The sequence below is a fragment of the Petaurus breviceps genome, unplaced genomic scaffold (assembly GCF_028583685.1).
Source record: "Petaurus breviceps papuanus isolate PSGF00001 unplaced genomic scaffold, PetGlider_PUasm1.0 90847, whole genome shotgun sequence".
Lineage (NCBI taxonomy): Eukaryota > Metazoa > Chordata > Mammalia > Diprotodontia > Petauridae > Petaurus > Petaurus breviceps.
The window spans coordinates 27,372,529-27,400,167 of NW_027187360.1; the positions used below are offsets into that span (position 1 = coordinate 27,372,529).

Sequence of the window (27,639 nt, forward strand, 5' to 3'; positions counted from 1 at the left end):
TTGGGCCTGATTTCTTGACCTAACTCTTGGGCTAACTCTGGGGCTGACATCCCCCTGACCTTGACTGACCTTGCAGCTGATTCCTCTCACAATGGAACTGCACTTCCCTGCCTCCCTTCCCCTTTTGGGCCTGATCTCTTGACCCTAAGACCAACCCTGGTGCTGATCCCCCTGACTCTGACAGATCCTGGAGATGACTCTTCTCAGTAGGGAACTGGTCTGCTTGGAATATCATGTTTGTGGGGATCCTCCCTATTTGAGCTGGGAGGATTTCCTAGTGGTTTTTCCTCCTCCTCCAGATGAAGGGTGGAGACCCCCTGGGGAGAAGGACTAGGTGGTCCTGAGGGTTCCATCAGTCTGTGCCTTCTCAATCTTCCAGGGTAATGGAAGCCTTTGGTAATTCCTAAGGGAGGTCCCTTCTTCCTTGCGTTTGACTCCTTCCCTTCCTTCCCTTCTCCCCCTCCATTCTTCTCCCTCCCAGTCCTCCTCCCTCATTAGCCTCTCCCATCCTTGTCTAGCTGGCTAAGCTTCATTCAATTGTCTTCTCCACCTAGAGGAGTTAACTGGGTGGGCTCAAGGTCTGTGGACTGATGAAGAATGGCATGCCAGGGAGGGGCTGGGGATGCCTTAGAAGTGAGCCAGCTCTGTGGGTCACCAGAGACCAAGGACCTGAAGGGCAGGAAACCCCTTCTGTGCTGAACCCACCCTATCAGACACTGATATAGGGGAAGACACACCTGATCCCTTAAAGGAGAGCTGGGAGCAAGGGTTGGCAGAACCGAAGCAGAAAAGGATCTCTCTCTCTTCTGAACTCAACTCTGAGCCCCCTAACTCTGTATTCCTAAGATTCCTGAACCCACCTTCCTGAACCCCACTGGGTTTCCTCTGCTCCGCCCTGGCCCAGCCCCTCCCAGGACCTCCCCCGCCCTCCCCCAAAGGGAAAAGGAGGAGGCCCCACAGAGTTCAACTCAGCAGACACCTATCCTGATCCCAGAGTGTCACACGGGACCGGACCCACAGAGAACACTTGCCTGTTTCAGCGGAAGGTAGGTTCATGAGCTTGTCTGTGTCTGCTCTCTCTGGGACTCAGGCCAGATGCTTGGGGCATCCCTGGGGTTACTAAGCTCTGAGAAGAGGGTGGCGGTGTTCTCCCTCTCCAGGACATTTCTGCCCCGGTGAGTGGCTGAGGACATGGGAACACAGGGGGAAGCTGCAGGTCAAGAACCTTACCTTGGGAGCTAGAAACTCTTCTCTGTGTAGACTCCACATACTGGGGGAGTGCGGAGGGGGGATGCAGGGGGAGGAAAGGAGAAAGTGGTGTTCTCTGTTGAGGAACCAGATGCTCTGTTCACACACTGTCCAGTGCAGGACTTCAGCCTGTTTCTTAGTAGCTCTAGATTCCTAGCTCTCATCTCTGACTTCCTTATAGAGCCTTGTCCCATGGAGGTAGAGTGAAACTCAGAGATTTGAGGAGCATTCCTCATAGATTGTCTAATTCATACATTGTCATACCTGCACCTGTATGCTGTCATACTCATATATCCTATTCTGTCACACAAGCTGTCACACTGTCACACAATCTTGTGTGGTCCAAAATTCACAAACATACAATCACATATACAATCACACATACACATGCATACGCTTTTATGCTCAGATACTTACATGATCTGTCTTACAAAGCCGAGTGGTTCTACTGGGAGAGTTAAGGTTCTGGTCAGGCTGGGAGCCCTTATGAGCAACTTGGGTCCTGACTGGGAGTTAGGTCTGTCTCCAGGTCTGGGAAGCTCTGATCTGGCTGCCCTTCCCCCTCTATACTGGGTAAATATTTGTGTCCTTCCTCAGCAGGGCCAGATCAAACTGCTCCTCCCTCCCTCCCTCCTTCCCTGCCACTTTCCAGCAGCTCCATGGACCCCCTTGAATCTGTGGTGAAGAACCCATACACCAGCATTAACATCCCCCGCGCCCACCTTCGCCCAGACCTAGAACAGCAGCTGGAACAAAGCCAGGACACTCCATACCCTGGGGCCAGGCCTAGCTCTGCACCCGCTAGCTCCCTGCCAACAGTGGGTGGGTGGACCCAGGAGGAAGCCAAAGGAGGGTCTCAAATGCAGACTCAGGCATCTTGGCAACAGCCAGGGAATCCTTACGCTGGCTTGCAGCAGACATCAGGGACCACAGAGCCACCTTATACAACTGTTCCCCCTGCACGGCCTGGAGACGACATTGCCCATCACTGCTGCTGCTGCCCCTGTTGCCGTTGTTGCCGCTGCCCTCGCTGCTGCCGCTGCCACCGCTGTTGCTGTGTGGTCTCTTAGCTCCTCTGAATACCTAGCCCAGAGGAACCCAGACTGAAGGAGACCTATACCATGATACAGCTGGGCTTGTTGTCATTCAGAGGTAAGGAGGCACATATGCTGGGTGGCTCCCTCTTGGATGCCATTAAGCCACCTCTGGTCAAAGGAACTGGAACTCAGGACAGAGGCTGAAGTCATTAGGATCTGAAATTTGAAATCATCTTCCTATCTCCCTCCCCAAGTCACCCATCATGACAGGACAGAGCCCTGGGCAGAATCAGGAATCACAGAATTTCCGAGTTCAGATGAACCAAAGAAATCAGAGTCCAACCTGTACCTGCACAGGATTCCTCAGTATTCTTGATAAATGGGAATTTAACTGCTGCTCAAAAATCACCTGTGGCCAGGAGGTCACTATTTGCCGGAGGAGCCCATTCTGTCTTTGGCCAGCTCTGATTGTTACATTAAATGGAAATATATCTCAATATAGCTCCATCTATTGATTTTAATTTTACTCTTTGGGGCCAAGTAAAACAAGTCTGATTCCCTCTTCTCCATCACAACTCTTCAGACATTTAAAGACAACTGTCATGTCCTTCCAGGATTGTTCTTCTCTTCTCCAGGGTAAACAGACCTGGTTTCTTCAACTGATGATAGTACATCATGGTTTCCAGGCCAGTTTGCCTCCTCCAACGTGTTAATGTCCTGTCTAAAACGTGATACCAGACCTGAATACACTGTTGTTATCAGATTTGGGAATGAGTCTGGGGTGGTGGTGGGGTGAGGGGGGGAGGTGGGGGATCCTATCATGAGAAGCTTGTTAAGGGAAGATCTCTACCTAAAGTGGAAGAAGGTATTCAAACCTCCCCTCAGAATTGTGGTAGCCTAACCCTGTGCCTATTGAAAGCCTCACAGACCTAGGGCAAGCCATCAACACTGGCGATACTCATTACTGCTCACTATCTAACCACTAGAATCCTGAACCAGTGGTGGGAATGAGAATGATTTCTATCCTCACACAGCTCCACCCCAGAATCCTATCGACCCATACCCTACCTCACCTGGACTAAGGCATTTGCATCAAAGACCAGGCCCAGGGGACTCCTCACTTCTTCACTTACCCCTGTTGTTCCTTTGACAATAAACCTAAATAATTTGTTCAGCTCTGTCTTCACCACTGCTTGGCTTGATTATCCAAAGACTGGATAAAGCTTGGAAGGTCTGGGCTTGGGGTCTAGGGTCTGGGAAGGTTCACTTGGAACTTTAGAGAGTTATAAGAATTAGGTTTATGATCAGAGAGGAAGGGATTCTTGGGTTTGAGAAATATAGCTCATATTTGTATAGCACTTTAAAGCTTGCAATGGGCTTTCCTCATTACAGCCTTATAAGGTAGAGTAGACCAAGTATTATTATTCCCATTTTAAAGATAAGAAAACTGTGACTGAGGCACTGTGACTTGCCTCACACATTGGGTCACGTTGTTAGTATCTGAATTGAGAATCACACGCCTCTCTCCTGATTCCAAATCCCCCGTTCTCCGCAATCACACTCCTCTATCCCTGCTCTTCAACCTTGCTTCCATTTTGACTAGGGGTGTATCAGCCTGAATCTAGAGGTGGATTGAGGGGATGGCCAAAATTCTTCGTGTCATTAGGCAGCAGCTCAGACCCACAGTCTCAGCCACTGTTTCTTTTCCACTAGATGGCTGGCTAGGCAGTAGAAGCTCTGAGGACGGACCCTGTTCACCTCCATCTCCTCTTTCTTAACCCCAGGTCTCTTATGCTTGGCTCTGCCCTGACCCTGTGACTACAGTGCCTTTGGCCTAATCTTATAACCTGTCTCTTAGCCTTGGACCCAGCAGTGAGGAAGGCATTGGAGGTTACCACCCATCTACTATGAGGAAGTAATGGGGCTAGTGTCCAACCAGGGCCAATATCTAAAACTTGGCATATGAATATGGATGAAGAACACATGTATGGAGTGTCAGACTCACCAGGGAAGACTAAGATAGCACAGACCAGAGGCCCAGGGGTCCCAGAATACAGAAGTGAATAGAGCTGGGTGAGGTCAGTCTTGGAAGGCTTTCTGAGGGAGGTGAGTTTTGTGCTGTAGTCTTGGAGAGAAGCTTTCACATTGCTGTCATTAAGGTCATGAGGGAAAGAGGTTTCCTAATGGTGAGGAAGAACAGAAATTAGCAAGCAGGAGTTGAAGGACTGAGCATGCAGAAGCCAGAGTAGAACCTGGCTAGGTCAGTGACTCATCTTTTAAATCCTTGGCCTGGGTGGAGAATGATTTCCTAGTTTCCATCGAAACCTTGGTTTCCTCTGACCCTACAGTCAAGTGGTCCCACCCGTTATCAGCCTCTGCTTCATACACTCTCCAGTTCCCACCATCATTCCTTCCATACCTACCAAAGTGGGCCTAGGACCTACTTTCAAAGGTTGAAAGAAACCTTAGAGATCATCTAACTGTACCCTCATTTTACAAACAGAGAACCTGAGGCCTGAGAAAAGTAAAATCACACAGATAGTGTTGGTGGCAAAACCCAGATTTTTTAAATTTCAAATTCAGTATTCTTTTCCTAGAGAAGACAATCCTAGGGCATCTATGCCCCCTGGTTGGTGAATTACCAAATGAGCACCCCTGTATGCCTATCTTCAACATAGTCAAGAAACTCAGGAAACATGGAGAAGTATGAAGGAGACTATAGTTCTGAAAAGAGAAGTTACTCATGTGAAGCATCAACTAGGACAGTATGGGACTGAATTTTGAATTGAGCAGACCAGACAATGAGTGCAGTGAGAGCCAGGGAAGTAAAGGAATGATAGAAATCTTCTCTGACTCCTGCATGATGGTGGGTCTTGAACTGCATCTTAAAGGGAAAGAAACAGAGGCAGAGAAGGAGGAGAAGAGACAGACAGAAAGAAAGAAGAAAGGAAGGGCATTACAGCAGGGATAAAAATAGCCCTTATCATCATCATCATCATCATAATAGTTCATAGTTATAGCACTTACTGTGTACCAGGAGGCAGCAGGATAGAGTGCTGGGTCTGGAGTAAGGAAAACCTGAGTTCAGATCTGGCTTCAAACACTCACTAGCTGTGTGACCCTGGACAAGTCACTTAACCTCTGTTTACCTTAATATTCTGGAGAAGGAAATGGCAAACCAATTCAGTATCATTGCCAAGAAAACCCCATGGTCATTATTGGTGTATTATGTTCCAAAGGGTCATGAAATGTCAGACACGACTGAACAGCAGCTATGTGCCAGACACTGTCCTAAGTGCCTTATAATTATTATTCCATTTGATCCTCACAATGGCCCTGGGAAGTAAATGTTATTCTTATTCCTGTTTTACAGATGAGGAAACTGAGGCAAACAGATTCAGTGACTTGCCCAGGGTCACACAGCCAGTCCATGTCTGAGATTGGATTTGAACTCAGATCTTCTTGACTCCAGGCCCAGCATTCTATTCACTATTTTAGGAATACAGGGTATGCAAAAGGAATGCTGAGAGATGAAGTTGAGTGTGTAGCCAGATCACAGAAGGCCTTGAATGCCAGACTTGGGAGTTTGGACTTTATCCTGTGAGCAATGAGGAGCTGCTTACATTTCTTGAGTAGTAAAAGAACACCATGGAAGTAAGATTTGAGAACAATTAGTCTGACAGGACACACAGGCTAGACTGGTCTCTCCACATCTAACAGTCATCAGGAAGCAATCACTGCCCAGAGGTGCCTGGTATGTGTGAGCTATTCACTGTGTATGACCCAGGTGTCAGGAATCTTCATGGATCAGGGCCCAGAAGACAGACTCATACCTGCTCTGCAAGCATTATTGAGAAAGCACTAGCCTTTCTTCCCCCCTACAAACATACATCATTTTCTCCCACCATGATCTTGGGTGCCCCTTTTCTGCCTGCCTTTCCCTGGTCCCCATGGCCCATTCACCCAACCACCTTTCTAGGCAGGAACTCCCTTCTCACCCTCCACCCCCCAAGCCCAGCCTAGGAGAGAAGCAGCCCCACCCAGACTGAGCCACAAGAACTAGTCAGACCAGTTTGGGGAGATTTTGGGGGCGGGCTGAGGGAGGGGAAATGGGGGGGGAATAAGGAAGGAGAGACTGCCCTCCCCCTTCACTTTCTGCCAGATTCAGAGCAAAGTTGGCTCAAAGCAACTCTTCAGTTCCCACTACAGAAACTCCTCGAGTTAAATTGAAACTCTGACTTAGAACCTAACCTTGACCCTACACCAATCTGTTTTGGAGCAAGAGCACCGAATATGATCTCAGGAAGGGATGGCCAAGATCAAGGCTCTGGGGCTACCCAGAGCTGACCCATGTTCGAAAGCCAAGAAGTAGTGTGGTGTATTGCTTAGAATCAGAAGGGGACTCAAGTTCTATCTCTAACATTAGTTATGTGATCAATGAGCAAGTGACCTTAACCTTTCTGAGCCTTGGTTTGCTCATCTGTAAAATGGGTATGATGTTTATCCTAGTTACCTCATGCATTTATTGTCAAGAAAGAACTGTAAGGGGCGGCTAGGTGGCACAGTGAATAGAGCACCTTTCCTGGAGTCAGGAGGACCTGAGTTCAAATGTGGCCTCAGACACTTAACACTTACTAGCCATGTGACCTTGGACAAGTCACTTAACCCCAACTGCCCCTCAAAAAAAGCAAAATAAAAAAAGCTCTGTATATAACAGCAATGTTGTACAACGATCAACTTTGATAGATTTAGCTCCTCTCAGCGATACAACTATCTAAGACAGTTCCAAAAGACTCATGATGGAAAATGCTATCGATATCCAGAGAAAGAACTATTGAGTCTGAATGAAGACCAAAGCATATTATTTTCTCTCTTTTTTTTTCTTTCTCGTGGTTTATTACCTTTGGTTCTACTTCTTTACAAAGTGATTATTATAGAAATATGTTTAATATCATTATGCATGTACAGCCTGTATCAGATTACTTGCTGTCTTGGGGAGGGAGAAAAAATTTGGAACTCAAAATCTTATAAAAGTGAATGTTGAAAACTATTTTTACATGTAACTGGAAAAAATAAAATACTATTAAGTGGGGAAAAAAGAAAGCACTGTATCACTGTAATATATTGTTATATCGTTATTCACCACCTGACCCTGTCTACATGTTAAGGGGATATGCCCCAGTCAGATTCAGCTTTTAACGTGGTCGTCCATGACCCCTCCACATGCTCCACATCTAACTAATGCCTGCTCTGGTGTCTTCCCCATTACAACCTTGCCATTCACAAGCTCTCCCATCATACTGCATAGAGTGATAAATGGAAGGTTCTGCTGATTGTGTTTTTCCCTCATTCAGGGGATCAAGCAGGGGCAGGCAAGCAGAAGGCCCTAAGACTCCTTATCTCTTGCAGGGCCATGTGTCTGGGAGCTGTGGTGGGAGATCTCATTGCAGGGCTTTTGTGACTGAAAGCGGAGCTGGCTCATCCTGAGCTCCTAGGTAGTAATGTGAGCCCCCACTGGGGGAGGGGGAGCCCTGGGCACCTTGGGTACCCATCAGACTCCCTGGATTCTGGCCCCGGGGCCGGACACATGCAGAAGCACAAGATCCAGACCAGTGGTCAGGGAGCAGGTAAGAGCTGGGAGTGGAGCTGGGACCAGGACCAGGGAAAGCAAGAGAGGGAGGGAAGGAAAGGCCTGGGAGCTGGTGTCTAGGAGAGACAGAAATGAGAGAGATGGAGGCAGAGAGGCTCAGAGGTTGGGCCTACAGTCAGGAATTGTCTGATACTACAACAGTACTATAAAGTGGGGGGATGGGGAAAGATTGATCTAGATTGAGTTATAGACCCATGCCCTGGTCCCTCATCAGCTTTGTAAATACCCTAGGCTAGAGAACTGGGCTGCTCAAGAAGTCTCTGAATGGGCCAAAGTAACAGATGATTCCAAAAGTTTGTCTCTCGGTTGGCCTTGAGTGGGTTGCCTAGAAAGGTAAATCTCCTCTGCCCCCAGCTCCCTTCTAGGCAAACCCTAATTATGGGGGAAATGAGTTCAGGGACCAGAGACTCAAAGCATCAGCTGGAGGTGAAGCTACTAGAGACTGGTAGACAAACCCCCCCAGACACTGCTCTTGGGCAACATTCAATGAATGGCCTGAGGCTCTAGCCCTGTCCAACTGAGGGGAGACTAAAGAGAGACATACTGAACTGAAAGGTTGAGACCTTGAGGCACTGGGTGAAGGAGAGAGACAAAGAGTCCCAGGATCTGAGCGGAACCAAATAGTCTAAAAGCCACTAAAAGTGGCCAAAAGGCCAGCGGTGAAGAGTGAGTCAGGTGGGAGATAAGCCTTTGGCACCTAAAGTCCTCTGCTAAGATCCAGGAAGCATAAGACAGAAATATATTCTTCAGTTTAGGTCTTTGGAGGAGACTCATAAGGGAGAAGCTTGTTGACTTAGGCTACAACTAGCCATTCTGACACCTTGGGCAAAGCCAGTAGGAAAACTTCAGGGAGTAGCATCAGGATAAAAGGGCCCAGGCACCAAGCGCTGGGGGAGGAGTGCAGTGGGACCACTGGAGATCCCAGCGTCTAGTGAGAGAGTAGAGGTGGCTACCCTGCCTCTATGGAGGCCCATGAAAAGGTCTGGCAAAAAACCGTGGAGTACAAAAGCACTTCAGTGGGGATGAAAGGAGAGAGGGTTCTCCTATGGATGTCAAGTGCCATGAAGGAAAAGCGCAGTCATTCTGCCCTAGTCAGGTTCTCTTGCTGGATTTCCCAGAGGGTTCTGGGGATCTGAATAGTGTAGAGGAAGGACTCAGAGGGGGAAGACAGACTCGTGAGCTTTAATGTTAGTTCAGTATTTGGGAGAATCACATTCAAGGTCTAAGGATTCTCTAGAGTGAATGTCAGGGTGAAGGGTAGGGATTTTGCCAATGGTGAGAAAAAGTCTACATAGAGATCCTTTGATAGGTCAAAGATTATCATTGAATGATACATACCCATCAAAGTTGTTGTCTCTCTAACCATACTGAATGCCAAATGGCAGGGATCACATTTGTGGTCTCTCCCATTGGCCCTAGCACAGGAATTGACAGAAATCAGGGCTCTTTAAAGATGTATTGACTTTTATCAGTTTGACCTGGGAAACAGATAGAGAAGTTTGGTTTGGTGGGAAAGGAGGTAGAATGTTCAAAAAACGTGTGGCAGATCAGTCATCCCCCCCAAATCTCCAGTGGATGTGCTAACTCAGCAAAGATTTTGTGAACCTAGCTCCCATTCTCAACGTGTGTTGAATTCTCCTGAGTCCAGGAAGTGAGGCAGTCAGTAGGACAGTAGTCTCCTCAAGGACAAACCAGAAAGAGGATGTCTCTGTTCATAATCTCCTTCATTCTACCTTCACAACTCTCCCTGTACCTCAACAAACTGCCTTTAGAATGTCTCTGTCAGGGGCTCCATAACTATTCCCCCCAATTTCCTCCAGGTCCCTGACCCCTATTTTGGCTCTCCCTGAACTTTTCACTACTCAGCCCTCCAAGACTGAAAAGGGAGGAGTTGGTGGCTTTCCTTGTCTGTGTCCAGTTTGGAAATAAGATATCTGCAGTTCCAAATCCAAGTTATGTGTCTTTTCGTTAGTGTGTGTGTCTGTGTGTGTGTGTGTGTCTGCTCTGTGCATATGTTCATAGTATCAAAGGATTTAGAATTGTAAGGGGCTGTAGTGATCACTGAGGTCGGGGTCACACAAGTGGTAAATGTCACAGCTGGTATTCAAACCCAGGTCCTCTAATAGTGGGTCTAGTGCTCATTCCACATGGTTTTGCCCATGTCACTATGTCCTAAGCCTAAGAAGTATTGCATAGTCCTAAGCCCTGTCAAATGGATCAACAGTAGAAATGGACATAGTTTTTTTTTTTAATCAACAGAAATAACATTAATGAAGGCACATTGCCGTCTGTTTTGCTGTACCCCAAGGACCATCTGACTTACCTCTAAATCCTGTGTTTGTTGTCTCCTGCTAGTAAAATGTGAGCTCTGTGTTAATAGGGACTGTCTTGTTTCTCTCTTTGTATTCCCAGTAAATGTTTAATAGGTGCTTTTTCATTCATTCATTCACAGTAGTTAGAGCACCAGACTTGGGAGTCAGGAACATCTGGCTTCAAATTCTGCCTCAGACTTGCTAGGTGTTTGATCATAGGCAAACAAATCACTTAGCCTTTTAGCCCCAGTTTTCTCATCTGTAAAACAGGGATGATACTTGTAGTGCTTCCTGTATAAGATTGATACAAGGATCAAATGTTTGCAAAATGCTTTGTAAATCATGAAACGCTATATAAATGATCAACAGTGGTGTTTCTTTTATGTGACTATCTCTGATTCCATGTCTTCAAGACTGTTGTCTGTACCTATGCATGTCCCCTGAGAACAGGGCCAGAACAAAGAGATGTAGATAGGGCTTTGGAAGGTAAAGTTTGGGGTAAAGGTATGTCCCAGAACAGGAGGGGGCTGATGAAGTCAAGACCTTGTACCACATCTTGACACTAGCCTTTTATTGGTTCAGGGATCCAAGGTAACTGGCAGAATGAGCCTCAGGTCCCCAGCCTTGGTCTTTCTTTCTCTCCACAGAATGTTGCACATAGAAGGAGCCACTGACAGTGAGGCCTTCCCTGCTAAGGAGAAACCTTCTGAAGTGGGGGTCCGCCGAAATGACTGCATCATCTGCTATTCTTCCTATGACCTGGCTGGCCGCCTTCCACGCCGTCTCTACTGTGGCCACACCTTCTGCCAGGCTTGTGTCCGGCGACTGGACACACCAGCTCATGAACAGCGATGGATCCCCTGCCCTCAGTGCCGCCAGAGCACACCTACACCCAGAGGTGGTGTGGCCATGCTGGACCTTGATCTGGCTGCCTTCCTGGCTGTGAAGGCAGAGCGGGAGCCCCCTCGGGGAGAGCCCTGGTCCCCTACTTCCCACAAAGGAAGCCCTCCCAAGGCTAGCTCTGTGATCACCCAGCAACCAGCCAGCCATTGTCCAACCCTAGGCCCTCAGCCCCACTTCCCCCGACAGGGTTGCTATTGGGGCTGCTGCCTATGCTGTGAGCCTGAGGGCACCCCTGAAGTCTAAGTCCTGGCCATAGATGTACCCAGCCACCAAACATATCCTGCCATGGAACAGTCCCTAGCTACAAGATCCAGGCAATGTTCATGGGAAGCTGAGGCTGGACCCTTGAACTGGCCCATGTATGGAGTTGAAAGTAGGGATTGGAGCTCCATCCTGTGACAGGCCTCATAATAACTACCTTGCTTTCCTCACTAGGCCCCAACTCCCTTGCCAGTTGCTACCAATCTCTTCTCAACACTGATTCACCATCCTAGGCTCCCTACCAGGACTGTGAGTTGAGGTTGTTTGGAGAGTTCTAGTTCCTCAAGGTGGCAAAGGCCCTCTGGCCATAATGGCTCCCTTGGTTGCCTGGTTCCCCTAGAAAACTCAGCCCCTGAAAGAGATAGGGCTCTGGACCTGGAACCCTGAACCCAAACCCCATAATTAACACTTAGATTAAAGGGTATGTTGACTTGTGTCCCAGGAGAGGCCACTACCCTGATCATGAGGGTAGGGCTACCTAGAACCATGGCTGAGATCCCTGCAGTTTGGGATAGGGCATAATGGCTATGTTTACAACCATTTGTTCTGTTGTTTTTTTTTGTGTTTTGTTTTGTTTTTTACTAAAGTGTGACTACCTACTCTGGTCTCTATCCCCCAACTGCATGTTTGTCTGAAGTCACAGAGTTGTCTCTGATTGCCTGAGGATCCTTTTGGCCCCAGGGTGTCACCAAGGATTTTTCCCCACACAGAGAATAAGACAGGCAAAAACAGTAAAGCTGTGAATGACCCTTTCTTTCCAGAAGCTGCTGTCCCATCCCAGTTTCCTATAGGAAAATTTTATTGATAGATAGGACTGGTATAGAACCTTGAACTCTAGACACTGACCCCATGGACCCTGACCTCTAAACGACCCCTAGACACTAACCCCCAGACACAGCGACTTCTCAGAAAGTGACCCAGGATGCTGATCCCAAGAAGGACATTTAATCAATTCCTGTGTTGTCCAGAAGGGGATAGTACTTCCTCTTCTTTGGCAGGGCTTTATTTGAAACCTAGGTCCCAGGATGATGCCCTAGGCTGCCTGGTTGTGGAGGGGAGGGGAAGGCATCCAAGGGAATGTGCTGACCCAAGAGGGACACAGATCTGCCTCACCTACCAAGTCCAAAGTCTCATATGCCCACAGGGAACATGCAGAGAGTGGGGACTCCCCACAGCCTGGCCCCCTGGAGAGTATATCTAAACCTGACCCTGGCATAGTTGGGGGGGGTGCCTGGCCATTGATCTTGCTGCCCCAAAGAGAGGGCTGATCAGGGAAGGGCTGACCCCCTAGAAAAGGGAACACCCACCTGAGATGGTGCCCAAAGGGCACAGGTGAGGCCTACAACAAGGCCAATAGCCAGTCTCAGTCAGAATTCAGTCTATAACCAGGGTAAGATTCAGTCTACGGTCAGGGTTCCAAATCAGTCAGTAGTTGAGGTCAGGCTTCAGTTTGGGACCAGGTTTAAGCACAGAACAATAAAATATCAGCACTGCAAAGGATCTCAGAGACCATGCTATTCTAACCCTTCCTTCTCCAGGAAGAGAGAGACTGATTTTGTTCTAACTGTGGTCCCGGCAAGTCCCACCCCTAAATCTGATACTGACTCCATTGATGACTCTAAACCTAATCCTGACCCCATTCCAGGCACAGATACCCACCTGGATTTTCCTTTTGTCTACCTTTCCCTCCTCCAAACCCTGACCTATTCTTGCCTCAGAATGATACTGTACTCACTCTCTGATATCCCTTAGCCTTTCCTTGCCCCAGCCTGGGTTCTGGGAGCAAAAGCTGCTTCTGGTTTGCCCACCCTGCTCCCATTCTCCTTTCAGAAAAGTGGATGATGCCCTAGGGAGGGTGAACAATGGACAGGGAGATAGCAAGAAGGAAGGGCACATATGCTGCTCAAGATTAGGATTCTATTTATTGGCAGAGTGCTCTGCCACAGATAAGATGTGTGGCGTCTGCCAGCCCAGGACACAGGCACCTCAGAGCTGGGTTGCCTAAATCCACATTTTTCTCTTCATCTGAATGTTCCGGGGTTGTGTAAAGAAAGCTAGAATCAAAGGAAGACCCAAGACATGAGTCCAGAATATCAACCCTAGGTTCCTTTGCCCTCCACCTTGTCATTGGGGTAGGGATAGGTAGAAGCCAGGCTTAGTGTGGTACAGTGTTCCTGTTTAGTCATGGTCATGGTTATACATATGTGTCCACTGACTTCTCCAGATTGGGAAAAGGGATAAGTGTCATCAGACAGTGATTATCTGTCAGGGATGGTCTAGGAGATCCTAGTTTCCAGGTAAGGGGGAAAGCACCCAATCCAAGAGAAAGTAATCCTCTTTCTGGGAAGGGCTTGGGGGGTAGGGAACTTGGACCCTTAGGGGTGTCTGTAGCTGGAGGACCATGTCAGAAATGTGATGTCCTCACCCAGGGAGTGGGGGACAGATTAGCTCCCTGGTAAACATTAATGGGGCGGTGCTTATAGCGGGTCATGTGTGAGCAAAGCTGGATCTTTGACCTGAAGCACTACCAGCCCTGTCTACAGCCTCCTAACTACTTCTCAGAGGGTGCCTTGGGGCCAAGAGGCTGCTCAGGTAGGTGTCTTAGGGGCTAGGGCCTGGGGCTTGTCAGGGCCAGGAGACTGTGTATATGAGAGAGTGGGTCGACTTTCTCTCCCAAGTTACTAAGGTTTATCCTCTCATCCCTGGCTACCCTGTAATTGATTGTAGGAAAGAAGTACAAGGAAAGGAAGAGGTGGTCAAGAAGGAAAGGGCTGACAGAGAAGCAGGACATAGACTCCTCCATCTCTCCATTTCATTCACCAGTGAGGGTGGTGGTGACAGAGGAAGTGCACCTTCCTCTTGCCTTGTAAAATCTCAGAATCAGGCGGGAAGGAGCTGCTGACTGTGACATGACATGACATGATGTGTGTGCTTGTGTGTGAGTTGGTGGGGAAGACCTAGGCCATAGTTGGGTACCCAAGGGGGATGGAAACATCTGGAGGCAACATGGTTTGCTGGAAAAGAATAATGGCTATGAGATCAGAAGACCTGGGACTGAATCCCACTTTTGATGCTTACTACCTGTGTGACAAGTCACTTAACCCCCTTGGACCTCAGTTTCTTTAACTGTAAATGAGGGAGTTGGATTGGGAGGTCTTTGGGGTCCCTTCTAATTCCAGATCTTTGATCTTATGAATCTTGTGGGGGTATAGAGTGGAAGCAGTTGCCTCAGGGAAGCTAGAAGCCAGGTTTAAAATTAAAGATGCACAGTACAGCTTTTTTTTTTTGGTGGTGGGGAGTGAGTGTTGGGGGACTAGGATCTTAGCTTTCTGGCAAATGAGTAGGGGCTGTGACTTCTAGGTTCCTTCGTGTCCTCCCTATATCATTCTCTAGCCCTAACCTGTGCCCCTTATTGAGCATATAATCCAAGAAGTGCAATGATAAATTGTCAGCAGCAGCATCTCAAATGCCAAAGTCTAATCTAAAACCGTCTGTGGTGTCTTTAATGACACAAGATAGGATGGTGTCACAGAGTTCCTCCACTCAGGGCCAAGTCCTATTGTCACCCACTTTGTCCTCCATGCCCTCTTCTCCACCCTAACCCTTGTCCCAACCTGAAGATAGCTTGATCTGACTATGTACAGCCTGGAAGAATTGGCAGGAGCAGTTTATATAAAGGGACATCTGGATGGTCCCAGACCCTAGGAAGATGGGGGTGGGGGGGTGGGGAGGGGAATGGATGGACAGATGAGGCCATGGGTTACCTGAAGCCTATGAATTTTCATCTTGTAATATAGCATCATTACTTCTACTGTGGGTGTGGGTGTGGGTTCTGGCTTGGAAGGGTGTAATTTTAGTGGACAGGAGGGAGAAAAACACAGACCTGAGGCCAATGTAGTTATCCTTCTGTGGATGTGAGGGGCAGATGACGCAAGATTTTTGGCTCCTATACGTTCCCTGCCAAGGAAAGAAGGAATCCTTCCGACCTTCTCTCATTCTTTTCATTTCCCACAGCCAGCCCGGGACCTGGCCCTGCGCTGACCCCTGCCCCATGCCTCACTCTCAGGCAGGCCACAGGGCCCCGAGCACAGTCAGTATCAGCCTTGAGGGCCAGAGAACTGGAGACGCAGGTACAAAAATATTCTTCTTCCACATCCCCTCCTCTCCCTTTTCATTCTCTTCTGTTTCTTTCCTTTGATTCTTTGCACCTTATCTCCCAACTGCTCCATCTCAGCTTCTGCCCTATTTGGTCCCTTTCCTGGACCATCCTGGAAGGTTTGAAATTTGGGGCAGTCCTTGTCCTGGGGTCCAGCTCAACCACCCACCCTGGCTTTGACTCAGACCCTCCACAGGGATGGAAGAATTCAGAACTCAGGTCCCCAGCTGGGCTCCAGACCTGGAGGAAGAGGGGGAAACAGATCCTTGGGCTCTCCCACAGCTGAAAGTATCTGGCCAGTCGTGGAAAGGTGAAGTCTGTTCTTGTCCAGTTTATGTAGTAGAGCCAGTCATAGACAAGGAATTAAAAGGGGGCAGGGAAGTATCTGACGTTGGAGGATACATCTTGCAATCAGGGAAGAGAATTGCAAATGAATTCTGAGTTTTGGTTCTGGAAGAGCCCTCAGTATCCCATACTCATTTTACAAATAGGGAAACTGAGGGTATAGAGATAGAGTGATTAAAGTTGTGGAATTGGGGTGTGGAATAGGCATGTAGGTAGGAAGTCAGGTTTGGAGATGAGAGCAAGAGACAGGATTTAGGGTTGTAAGGTCAAAACAGGGAGGGAAAGGGAATAGAAATGAAGGGATTAAAATTGGTGAAGAAGGGTATGGCATAGGGATGGGAGGGGGGATTAGTAATGGAATGAGGTTGTCAGGATGAGAGGGGTGGGATTGGGATATAGGAATTAAGATTATCAAATAGGGGTAAACACGGGAGCTCTGGGCAAAGGGAAAGTGTCTACTTTGTTCCCTCAGAGCTAAACTGGGCAGATCGGCTATGCCGTGTGGTCATTGGTGTTCTGAAAGGCATTGCACTCCTTAGCCTCCTCTACCTCTTCATTTGCTCCCTGGATATCCTTAGCTCTGCCTTCCAGCTTTTGAGCAGTGAGTTAAATTACTTCTTTTTTTCCCCATTTAAATCCATTTTCTCTCTTCCTCCCCCCCTCAGCCCCCACCTCACCATGAAAAACAAAGAAAAAAGAAACCCTTGTAATTTAAAGATGAATAATCATACAATACAAATTGCTGTATTAGCCACATCTGAAAAAATACATCTCATTCTGAGCCTTGAGTCCCTGCCTGTAAGGTGGTGGGTTGCTTGCTTCATCACTGGTCTTCTGCAATCATGGTTGGCCATTGGGTGGATCAGAGCTCTTTCAGAAGTCTTTCAAAGCTGTTTGTTTTTACAGAGTTGTTGCTATTGTTGTAAACTGTGCTTGCTCTCACTTCACTCTGACTGCTCATGCAAGTCTTCCCATGTTCCACTGGGATCATCTCAGGGCTTACTTCTTTAACACTCTCAGGCCTTTCTCTCCCTCCCTCCCTCCTGCCCTTTATCTCAGGTAAAGTGACTGGAGACATCTTTAAGGATAATGTACTGCTGTCCAACCCTGTGGCTGGGCTGGTCATTGGTGTCCTGGTCACGGTACTGGTGCAGAGTTCCAGTACCTCCTCTTCCATTGTGGTCAGCATGGTGGCCTCAAAGTGTGAGTGACTCTGATCTTCTACTGTGCTCTCAGGTGACCAACCTCTAGTATCACAGAAAAATGGATGGATGGGAGAAGGCTTTGTGGGAGGACTGGGGGGGGGGTAAAGGGACAAATGACCCATACCCACCCCAGTCTCAGGGCTGAGGGTCCAAGAAGTTGGTCTGGGTTTTCTCTTCAGTGTTGACTGTTCAAGCTTCGGTACCGATCATCATGGGAGTCAATGTTGGCACATCTATCACCAGCACATTAGTTTCTATGGCCCAATCGGGTGCCAGGGACGAATTCCGGAGGTGACTGGGGGGAGAGGCTGGAGGGGGCGAAGGTGGGGGAGGTCCAGGGGCTAAGGAGGGAAAGACTGGGGAGGATCCTGAGGTTGGGGCTTCCCAGGGCCCAGGAGGGAGGTCTCTGGTGGAGACTATTACACGGGGTCATGTGAACTTGGTATTACAGAGCCTTTGGTGGCTCTGCTGTCCATGGCATTTTTAACTGGATGACAGTGCTGGTCCTGCTGCCCCTGGAGATTGTAGCCAGAGCTCTGGAGAAACTCAGTGGTCTGGTGGTGGGAACCTTTACTCTCCGCCCTGGGGAACGAGCACCTGACATCCTGAAGGTGCTAACACAGCCCCTCACCCACCTTATTGTTCAGGTACCTTCCAAGAGAATGGGGGAGAGGGATCAGAATCTCAGGGTTACTGGGTTCCTCTTTGAAGTTTAATTCACTTCTTAATTGGATAATTTCCATTTAATGGAAGTAACTTAGTTCAATGTTCCTAAAATTAACTTTGATAAAGTGGTATCTTGATTTTCAAAGAGGGAGAAATTTTTAGAATTAGGGTTTGTTAAGTCATTGTCTGCATCACAGAGAAGCCAGGCTGCTTCTTGCATTAACTGTAGTTTCCATGACACAGCTCTGCACTAATTAGCTTCCTGTCCATCTGAATTCAACCTCTGAGCCTTCATTGGTTCTCCAGTCTGGTAACTGCAGGAAACCCACAAAAGTTCTGTTCTTGACTCTTCTTTCTATACTTAATTCCTTGATGATTTCATCTCTTCCCATGGCTTCAATTTTCAACTCTGTGCACATGATTCTCAAAACTATATAATCTGTATTACATTATTCTATCTGTGAGGGTAAGAGCTATGTCATACTTCATGCCTATATCCTTAACATACAACAGTGCCTTGGACATAGTAAGCCTTTAATAAGTGCTTCTTGAGTTGAATTGTTTATCTAACTCTGTTTTCTTCCCTTGAGCTCCAGCCCAATGCCTCCAACTCTTTCCAGTTTACCTCTGCCTTGAAGTACTACCATGTGACTCAAAGGAAACATGTCTCAAACTGACCTCTTCATCTTTCTCTCAAACCCACCCTTTCCCCTAGTGTCTCTGCTTCTATTGATGGCAACACCATGCTCCCAGTGAGCCAATTGACTTTAACTCTTTCCTCTCTTCTACCTTTCACATTCAATCTATTCCCAAGTCCCATTGATTGGGACACACCCTCTTTTCCATCCATTTCCTTCACTTCTCTCTACCCCCACTACTGCCACTCTTTTTTTTTTTTTTTTACCACCCCATTACCCCTATCTTGGGCTACTGTCATAGCCTCTGACTTGACACTCCCTGCTTCCAGGTTTTCTTCACTCCCTTCACACAGATGACTAAGGCATCTTTTTAACATACTGCAAATGACCTTATTTCTCCTGTCATTTTCCTGTTGCCTAGAGGATCCAGTACAATCTCCTTTGCCTTGGCATTTAAATCCCTCCACAAAATGATTCCACTCTACCTTTCTAGCCTTTCTTTTGTAACCTGTAGCCTAGAAGCCCACAAGCTCTAGGCTTACACAGACCAGTTCAGGCTTAGAAGAATCCCTGAAAAGGTCATGTTCTCTTTTGGCTCATGCTACCACCTCTGGGTAGCTTTCTGGGAAAATCTCCAAATATAGCTTTTTTCTAGGTTTATTTGGGGCAGCTAGGTGGCACAGGGAATAGAGCACTGGGCTTGGAATCAGGAAGACTCATCCTCCCGAGTTCAAATCCAGCCTCAGACCCTTAACAGCTGCACAACCCTGGGCAAATCACTTAACCCTGTTTGCTTCAGTTCCTCATCTGTAAAATGAGCTGGAGAAGGAAATGGCAAAGCACTGCAGTATCTTAGCCAAGAAAACCCTAAAACAGGGTCACGAAGAGCCAGACATGACTGAAACGACTTAACAACAACAAAAAGGTTTGTTTGATTCTTATGTGGAGGTAGACTGTCCCTAGCATGATTCGAATGAAGGCAGTTTGTCCAAGATTGTGATGTAAGTACATCTTCAACCCATCTCAACTGAGACATACTGGTTGTGGCTTCTGTATCCTATCCATCTTATGAAATTCCTACACAAGTCAATAGGTAGACGTGGCTCTCATCCAAACGTTGACAGGTCAGTGAGTTCACTTTTAGAGGCCAACACAAAGGTTATTTCCACTCAAGAAAGTGCATACTCTGGAGCATAAGCCAAACAAATCATAACAGACAGTGTGGTGTGGTAGACAGGGTGCTGAATTTGGAGTCAAGAAGACATGGGCTCATTTCTTGTCTCTGACACTTCTTAAAAATGAAGTCTTTGGACTTACTGATTTCTAAGGTTCCTTATGGTTCAAAGTTTATTATGATATGATCTTAAGAGTCTCCCCAGACACTTCAAAAGCATGTAGGGGTGGCTCCAAACCAACCAGTTCATTTTGGAGGCCACCTAAAAATCCCTAAGCCTGAATCAGAAGTTGCCTTTTTTCCTTTGAAGGGGCCACATCTCTATGGAGAGGTGGTGGTTGTTCTTGCTTTTGTTATTATTGTTGCTGCTGCTGCCGTTCAGGCATTTCAGTCACATCTGCCTCTTCCTGACCCCATTTGGGGTTTTCTTGGCAAAGATACTAGAGGGGTTTGCCATCTCCTTCTCCAGCTCATTTGACAGATGGGGAAACTGAGGCATAGACAAACGTTTGAAACAAAGCTCCTCTACTTGATTAGCCAACCCTCTTGATCAATCTCTTACATTTCATGCAATCACATATTCTACATTCCAACAAATGAGACCCCTAAATATTCCCTAACCTCTTCCTATATTCTTCAACCTCTGTGAATTTATTAAGGTTCCTCCCCTCTTCCAGCTCTCCCTGGCATGAGGTGTTTCCTCAGTGTCATCTGTCAAAATCCCTTATTTCTTTGAAGTTGCATCATAAATGTTACCTTCTCCATGAAGTCTTCACTCATCCCCCAGATGAAAGTGGTCTCTTCTAACCCAATTTTCTTATTTTGTCTGAATCTCTTCTTTGAACTTACCACATTCATTCTTGTCTCAAATTTATATGTACACTTGTCTCTTCCCCAGTTGGACTTAAGTTCCTCAGGGGCAGGAGCTATCATTTTTCATCTTTGCATTCCTCCTGCAGAACGCAAGACTTTGCACATAGTAGGAGTTTAGTTGAATGAATGAGCATTGAAGTCTCATTGTATTTACCCATTGATTTATGGTTATAACTGTGAAAACTTTCCCCCCTTTTCCCTCCTTTGAACTCTTTCAATGAAGTGGGGACACTTGGCCAATTATGCTGGTTATTTTTCCAAAACATTTCTGGTTATCGGGAGGCAGTTTTAAGAAATCATGGGGACGTGTGTGTGTGTGTGTGTGTGTGTGTGTGTGTGTGTGTGTGTGTGTATAAGAGAGAGAGAAAGAGAAAGGGAGGGAGGAAGGGAGGGGAGTTTGCTCAGCAGATGGCTGATGTCAATGACAGGACTAAGGCTGAGGCTAGCCTCCTTCATTCATTGCTCTGACCTGGCTCTCCACAGCTGGATTCTAATGCTATCTCAGAGAGTGCTACAGGCAACATGACCAACAGCATCATCAAGCAATGGTGTAGCACAGAGGAGAGGGTGAGGACACATCCCAGGCCAAACAAACCCCTATCTCCCAGGCATCACATGTCAAAGAGAATCCACTTCCTCAGGGTTCCTCTACCCCAAGAGGTCCATGAATCTCTAGATTTGAGGGAGTCCATAAACTCGAATGGGAAAAAAAATTACATCTTTATTTTGATTAATCTCTGATGGAAAATCTAGCATTTCTTTCAATTTAAAAAATACCATCCTGACAAGATTTAACCAGATTGTCACTGTTTATCCTGGCCCTCTGACCATGGAACCCTTCCAAATATAGCTCTGATTCCTGGCCCTTACTAACCTGGACCCCTGACCCCAGATCTTTTACCAAAACCCAGTCTTATGTACCCCAACTCTCCCAATATTGCCCTGTGACTCATTCCTAACCCAAGTCTATGACCTCTAACCCCTCCTGTGATCATCTGACTCCAACCTAGACTCTGGAGACCATTCCTGTGTGGAACATTAGTGAATGCAGTATGCAGCTCTGCTTCCACTGCGGGGCCCAGCTTTGCCAAGAGAGGAATGTCACAGCCAACATGGAGCCTTGTGAGAAACATCCTTCTTTAACATCTCCTTGACTCCCTTCCTCATCCCCATAGGCCTCTTTTCCAGCCCTAGCCCAGTCCTTGCTGATCCATATGTCTCGGGGGTTGGGTATGCCTCTCCTAGGTCACCACCTTTTTGTAGGATCGTCCCTTAGTGACCTGGCCATTGGCTTCATCCTCCTGGCTGGCTCTTTACTGGCCCTCTGCTCTGGCCTAGTCCTCATTGTCCGCCTACTCAACTCCGTCCTTCATGGCCAGATTGCCCAGGTCATTCGAAAGGTCATCAATGCTGGTGAGGAGGAACTGGGATTGGAGGGAAGCGGGCAGTTAGAGAGGGTGAGATAGAAGGCAGAGGCAGAGTAAGGGGCAGGGACAGAGAGAGGGGAGTCACCATCAGAGAGAGGAACATAGGAGGGAGGGATGGGGATTGGAGGGAGTTAATTTAGAGATTGGGCAAGGAAGCAGAAAAATCAAGGCAACACAGTGCATGGATGAGAATATAGGACTTTTGTGGGTGGCTAGGTGGTGCAGTGAATAGAGCACCAGCCCTGGAGTCAGGAGGACCTGAGTTCAAATGTGGCCTCAGACACTTAACACAAAAATCTAGCCATGTGACCTTGGCAAGTGACAACCCCAATTGCCCTACCTTCCCCCTCCAAAAAAAAAAAAGCAAAAAAAAGAATATAGGACTTTTTGAGTCAGGAAACATGGGCTCTCTGCCACTAAACCCACTCTGTGAGGTTGATAAAGTTACTTGACCTCTCTGAGGCTCATCTGTAAAATGTGGATGATAGTAATTGAATTCTCTATCTTGAAAGATTTTAGTGAGAACCAAAAAAAATAATGTAAAAAAATAAACCCTTAGGTGTAATGTCAGAAAGTATTACTATCATTATTACTACTAGTAGTGGTAATACATTGTTATCAGTTTGGTGAATATGGTCATTCTCTGATCCTCAGTTTCCTCATTTACAAAATGGGGAAAATCATACACTAACTACCTTATGGGGTAGTTCTCTCAGGAAAGTGCTTTATACACTGTTAAGTGCTATAGAAATTACAAGTTCTGGTTATTAACATTTTTGTGGTAACTTTGATGTTTCCTTCCTCTTGATTCCTGCAGAATTCTCTTTCCCCTTTGGATGGCTCAGTGGCTACTTGGCCATTGTGGTTGGTGCTGTTATGACCTTTGTGGTCCAGAGCAGCAGTGTCTTCACTGCTGCTATTGTTCCCCTTATGGGTAAGTAGAGAGGCCTCACTGTGCCAGTGATGGTACTTGGGATGGGCTAGGAGAGACATGTGAGATCCTGGTTCAATTCAATTTAGTTCAGCTCAATAAATACTTCCTAAGTGCCTATTATGTATAAGACACTATTCTAGGTGCTAAGGGTAGAAAGACAAAAAAATCAATTTCTGTCTTCAAGGAGCTTACATTCTACTAATTACATTTCTATAGATAAGTAAATCCAAGAAACTTGGAGGAGCACTGACAACTGAAGTTGGTGGGTGGGAAGGCAAGGAAGTCAAGTACCAAAACAGATTGTATCTAGGAGTTGAGTTGAGCCTTGAAGGGAATTAGGGATTCTAGGAGACAGAGTACAGCAAAGAGTGCATAAAGATGGGAAACATATTCCTGTGCCAAGTCACAGAGACAATAGGTGGAAAGTTGAATTCAGAGAACAACCAGTAGACCAATTTGACTGGAATAAATCAGGGAAAGGAAAAGACAGGAAATAAAGAGGTCTATTAGGAAGCTTTTCAATAGTTCATTTGGTTTGTGATGAGAGTCAAAACTAGGGTGTCCCTGGAAGTGGGGTGAAAAGGGCAGCCTGAAGAGATATTGTGGAGTGTAGAATTAATAAGACTTAACAACTGCTCAGATAAGATGGAAGTGGAGATGGTGAACTTGGGCAACAGCAAGAGTGGTGGTACTTCAACAGGAACAGGGATGGGCTTAGTGGGGAAGACAATGAATCCCTTTTTAGACATGCTAATCTTGAGATACTGATTAGATATATAGGTAGAAGTTTCTAGCAGCTAAATGATGATCAGCAATTAGAGTTCAGGCAAGAGATTTCAGGCAAATGTATATTTATTCATTCATTAAACACCTAGGAAGCATTTAGGACATATGAAAACAAAAATTAAACAGTTCCAGTCCTTTGGGATAGATATAGATACTGAAGAGATATTGGTTTGGGAGTCATGTTTGTGGAATAGATGCTAAATGAGTATGTGGAAGCTGGTGCAATCACCAAAAACAGGGGTCGAGAAGGAAGTGAAAAGGGCCCAGGGCCAGCCTTCAAGAGATATCCAAACAGTGAGTTGGGAGATGGATGAAGATCCAGCAAAGGGGACAGGAGGAGTGGTCAGATAGACAGGAGGAGAACCAGAACAGAACCGAAGTCAACAAAGTACAGAATTAAAGGATGGAGAGAGGTCAAGCAGGATAAAACTTGGGGTGGAGTGGGGGAAGGGAGGGAAAAATTGGATATAGTAGCTATTGCTGGTAATATTGGAAAGGGCAATGAGGAGTGATAGGGTTGTGAATCAGGTTGCAAAAATTAAAATTCAGTTGTCAGTACAGGAAATAGAGATACTGAATATGGACTTTTTTTCTAGGAGTGTGGCTGTTAAAAAGAGAAGAGGTATAAGATAATATCTTAAGGGGTTGAACAGCTTTTAAGGATGAGGAAGACCTGGTCATGTCTGTACTCAACAGGGAAGGTACAAGTAAATGAGGGAAGAACTGAAAACGAGAGAAGGGGAATGATAAAAAGGACAAACTCCCACAGTAGCACAAATAGAATGGGAGGTAGCCTTGGCACAGAAGAAGGCGACATCTTTCTCAGAGAATGGAACAAAAGGGAAGAGAACAAGGGGTGATGGTGAACATCTATACTTTCAAAAAAAAAAGAGATAAAGTTTTTTGCTGAAGGGGTGAGGAAAGAAGGTGATGTAAGGGATTTGAGGAGAGAAAATATTGTTTTCAATAACCATGGAGAGGGTGACAGAGAATTAATCAGTGAAGAATAGAAAGGTTGCCATGCCACAGTGAGGACCCAGTTGTGATTAGACAATAAAAATTAATAGTAGATTCAATCAGTACAGTTTGTGTGACTTTCTCTAACGCAATGTGAGTAGGAATGGAGAAAGAACATGGTGGGTATAACTCAGGTATGGAGTTTGGCAAGGTCAACAAAACAAGAGGATTAGGAATTCAAAGACAGAGAGCAGTACATAGTTAACCTGATGCAACAATGGGTCCAAGACAATGAAGGCAGGAAAGAGAAACCAATCAAGGGGTTCTGATTAACAGACAAGGAAACATAAAGACACTGATGGTGACAGTGAGAATGAAGACTGGATTCAGAAGGTGCCAAACGTAAGGACTGAAAGATAGAAGGTCATGGTCAGAGAGGAATTTCCTAGTTCAAGATCATGGAAGTAGCACATTAATGGGTGTTGAATAAATGCTTGTTGAACTGAATTGAATGGTTGATGGTGAGATCTAAGATTTGTCCTTCCCTGTGGGTGACTGAGGCAGAGTGAAGATACAGGTTATGGAAGTTGAGAGAATTAAGGATCTAGGATACCAGGGTATTTTGGGGGGTATTAAGATGTATGTTGAAGGGGCGACTAGGTGGTACAGTGAATAGAGCACCAGCCCTGGAGTCAGGATGAACTGAGTTCAAATCTGGCTTCAGAGATTCAACACTTACTAGCTGTGTGACCTTGGGCAAGTCACTTAACCCCAATTGCCCTGCCCTCCCCCCTCCAAAAAGAAAAAAAAAGATATATATTGAAGTCTCTAGGTAAGAAGGCAGAGACTGGAATAGAAAGAAAGATTGAACCAAGTACTGAATTCCTTGAGGAAGCAGAGGCTTCTAGGTGACTGTGACTAGGTTCTAAATAGGGTGTTATAGATAGGCCTGGTGAACCTCAAAAGGGGAAGATGTTGCTGAGTGATGATGTGAAAGAGATGATGATGTCTAGAAGAGACAGTGAGATGTGACAAGTTTTCTGGTTGTTTGTTTTTTTGGGGTGTTTTTTGAGACTGACTCCCTATCTTGTTAGTCTGGGAGTACAGTGGCAACTTGTGGATCTGATTCCCAATACTGATCCACACAGAAGCTTTAGCTGGCTTAGTTTTTCCCATTGAGGCCCTTCCTCTCCCTCAGCCTAGTGCCCTCTGCTCCTGAGAGCTCCCTATATTGGTACCAGACTTAGTTAATCCCCTTAGTATGCACTTTAGTCCTATGGCAGCTCAGAACTCCCAAACTCAGGCAATCAAGAGAATCACATTCCTCAGTAACAGGGACTACAGGCATGCCCCACCACACTCAGGTACAAAAACTATTCCTACTCCTATTGGCATGGGATTTGGGGCCATGACCAAAGAAGTACCTAATACTGGAGAGGGTGACCAGGGAAACAGTTATTTGGAGGAAGCCTGGGGTGCAAGAAGTTAGAAGGAATGTGAAAGGAAGATGTATGGGAGATAGAATGGGTTCTAGATGGTACGATATAAGGAGAGAGCTGCAAAAATATGGTATGGTCTTGTAAGCCTAGCTTCATGAATACTAAAGCTCAGCTTTGGTGAGGAAAGTTATGAAAAGGTTTGGTGTGTGTGTGTGTGTGTGTGTGTGTGTGTGTACTGGGGTGTGTTTTACTAGAAGAAAGATCAAATAAGGGATAGATCTGTTGCTTAAGTGAATGGGATGATAATCAATGAAAGAGAAAGCACAGAACTGCTCAGTTCTTGTTCTGTTTCTGTAGTCTCTACCAAGAAAAATGATCTTTGGACAGGAAAAATGATGAGTAGGTGATGCCCCTGATAAGTAGAGAGATAGCAAATCTACCTAGCTGCCCTTGGTAAGTACAAGCTACTTGGTCTTCATGAGCAATATTCTGTAAGGACCAACGTGAGCCCCTCTGAAAGATATGGAGAAAGTGACAGCCATCTTGAACTAGAAAAGTTCAAAGGTTATCCTGATTTTCAAAGAAAAGCAATAGAATGGATTTTATAAATGATCAGAAACTGGTTTGACTTCAATTCTGGGCAAAATTATAGAATGTATTTTTAAAGGAAACACATAGAAAAGGAAGCAGCAATCACAGAAAGCATGGTTTTATCATGAACAGATTTTGCCAGGCTAAACTAATTTCCTTTTTGTCAGAAAACTAGTAACTCCGGGAATTACCTAAATTTTAGCAAAGCATTTGAAAAGTTGTCTCATGATATTTTTGTGGACAAGACTGAAATTCATAGACTTAGATAGGGGTCCTTAACCTTTTTTGTGTCATAGACCCTTCTGGCAATCTGGCGAAACCTGTGGACCTCTTCCCAGAATGTTTTTAAATGCATAAAATGAAATACATAGGATTACAAAAGAAAGCAATTATTCTGATCTACAATTATTTTTTTTTTAATTTTAAACAAGTTCACAGATTCCAGGTTAATAATCCCAGGAGATGAGATCTCAAATTGGTTGAATGCCTAGACCCAAAGAGGCAAATAGTTTGATATCAACATGGAAGGAAGTGTCTAGTGGAGGGCCCTCAATGCCTGGATCTTTGTTGTGGAATGTCCCCCCCCCCCTTTTTTTTTTTGGTGACTAGCTTTGGATTTGCAAGGTATATCATTTGGAGTTGCAATTTTAGTTCCTTTGCTTTTTGAATGTGCCCAGTGGAGTCAACTCAAATAGAAACACGTCCCTTTGGACTGCATATTGACTTAGAAAACCCCAAATGAACATTATCATATTGTATAGTATTTTTACTTATTTTATTAAACATTTTCCAGTTACATTATAATTTGGGCTGCACTCAGAAATTTTGCTGGCCTACAGGCTGAAAGTTTGACATCTCTGTGCTAAACCATTCCTTTCTGCTATTTCTAGTGGATGTACAATAATTTTGTATTATTTGAATTTCTTCTCCTTTATATCTGAAGGTCTTTATCTTGGCCACTTAAAGAACTTATTTGTCATTAGAATTGTTCCATTTGACTGCTATGTGTCTTAGAGTTTGAAGTATAGGGTTTGGTT

General features: G+C 46.0%; 3 protein-coding genes across 5 annotated transcripts in view; all 3 read left to right on the forward strand.

The window, feature by feature from the left end:
- Positions 1-3,459, forward strand: part of CYSRT1 (cysteine rich tail 1) — a 172,683-nt gene extending 169,224 nt beyond the window's left edge. Inside the window, exons 2-3 of one of the 3 annotated variants that reach the window (XM_069072740.1) lie at positions 976-1,046; positions 1,846-3,459. In XM_069072740.1, the coding sequence (XP_068928841.1) occupies positions 1,908-2,318 (411 nt within the window). In that variant the 5' untranslated portion in view covers positions 976-1,046; positions 1,846-1,907 and the 3' untranslated portion in view covers positions 2,319-3,459. Of the gene's footprint in view, positions 1-750; positions 1,047-1,845 lie in introns of those variants that run through there. The other 2 variants (XM_069072741.1, XM_069072739.1) reach the window with 2 other exon arrangements.
- A 7,435-nt stretch (positions 3,460-10,894) lies between these two features.
- On the forward strand, positions 10,895-12,128 carry RNF224 (ring finger protein 224). Its single transcript, XM_069072794.1, has one exon. The coding sequence runs from the start codon at positions 10,896-10,898 to the stop codon at positions 11,391-11,393; it is 498 nt and encodes a 165-aa protein (XP_068928895.1). The 5' UTR covers position 10,895; the 3' UTR covers positions 11,394-12,128.
- Positions 12,129-13,945: 1,817 nt separating this feature from the next.
- Positions 13,946-27,639, forward strand: part of SLC34A3 (solute carrier family 34 member 3) — a 32,517-nt gene continuing 18,823 nt past the window's right edge. Inside the window, exons 1-11 of the mRNA XM_069072744.1 lie at positions 13,946-14,003; positions 15,426-15,541; positions 15,764-15,877; positions 16,385-16,513; positions 16,972-17,115; positions 17,297-17,408; positions 17,569-17,764; positions 20,952-21,035; positions 21,479-21,590; positions 21,714-21,881; positions 22,713-22,829. Of these exons, the coding sequence (XP_068928845.1) occupies positions 15,463-15,541; positions 15,764-15,877; positions 16,385-16,513; positions 16,972-17,115; positions 17,297-17,408; positions 17,569-17,764; positions 20,952-21,035; positions 21,479-21,590; positions 21,714-21,881; positions 22,713-22,829 (1,255 nt within the window). The 5' untranslated portion in view covers positions 13,946-14,003; positions 15,426-15,462. The remainder of the gene's footprint in view (positions 14,004-15,425; positions 15,542-15,763; positions 15,878-16,384; positions 16,514-16,971; positions 17,116-17,296; positions 17,409-17,568; positions 17,765-20,951; positions 21,036-21,478; positions 21,591-21,713; positions 21,882-22,712; positions 22,830-27,639) is intronic.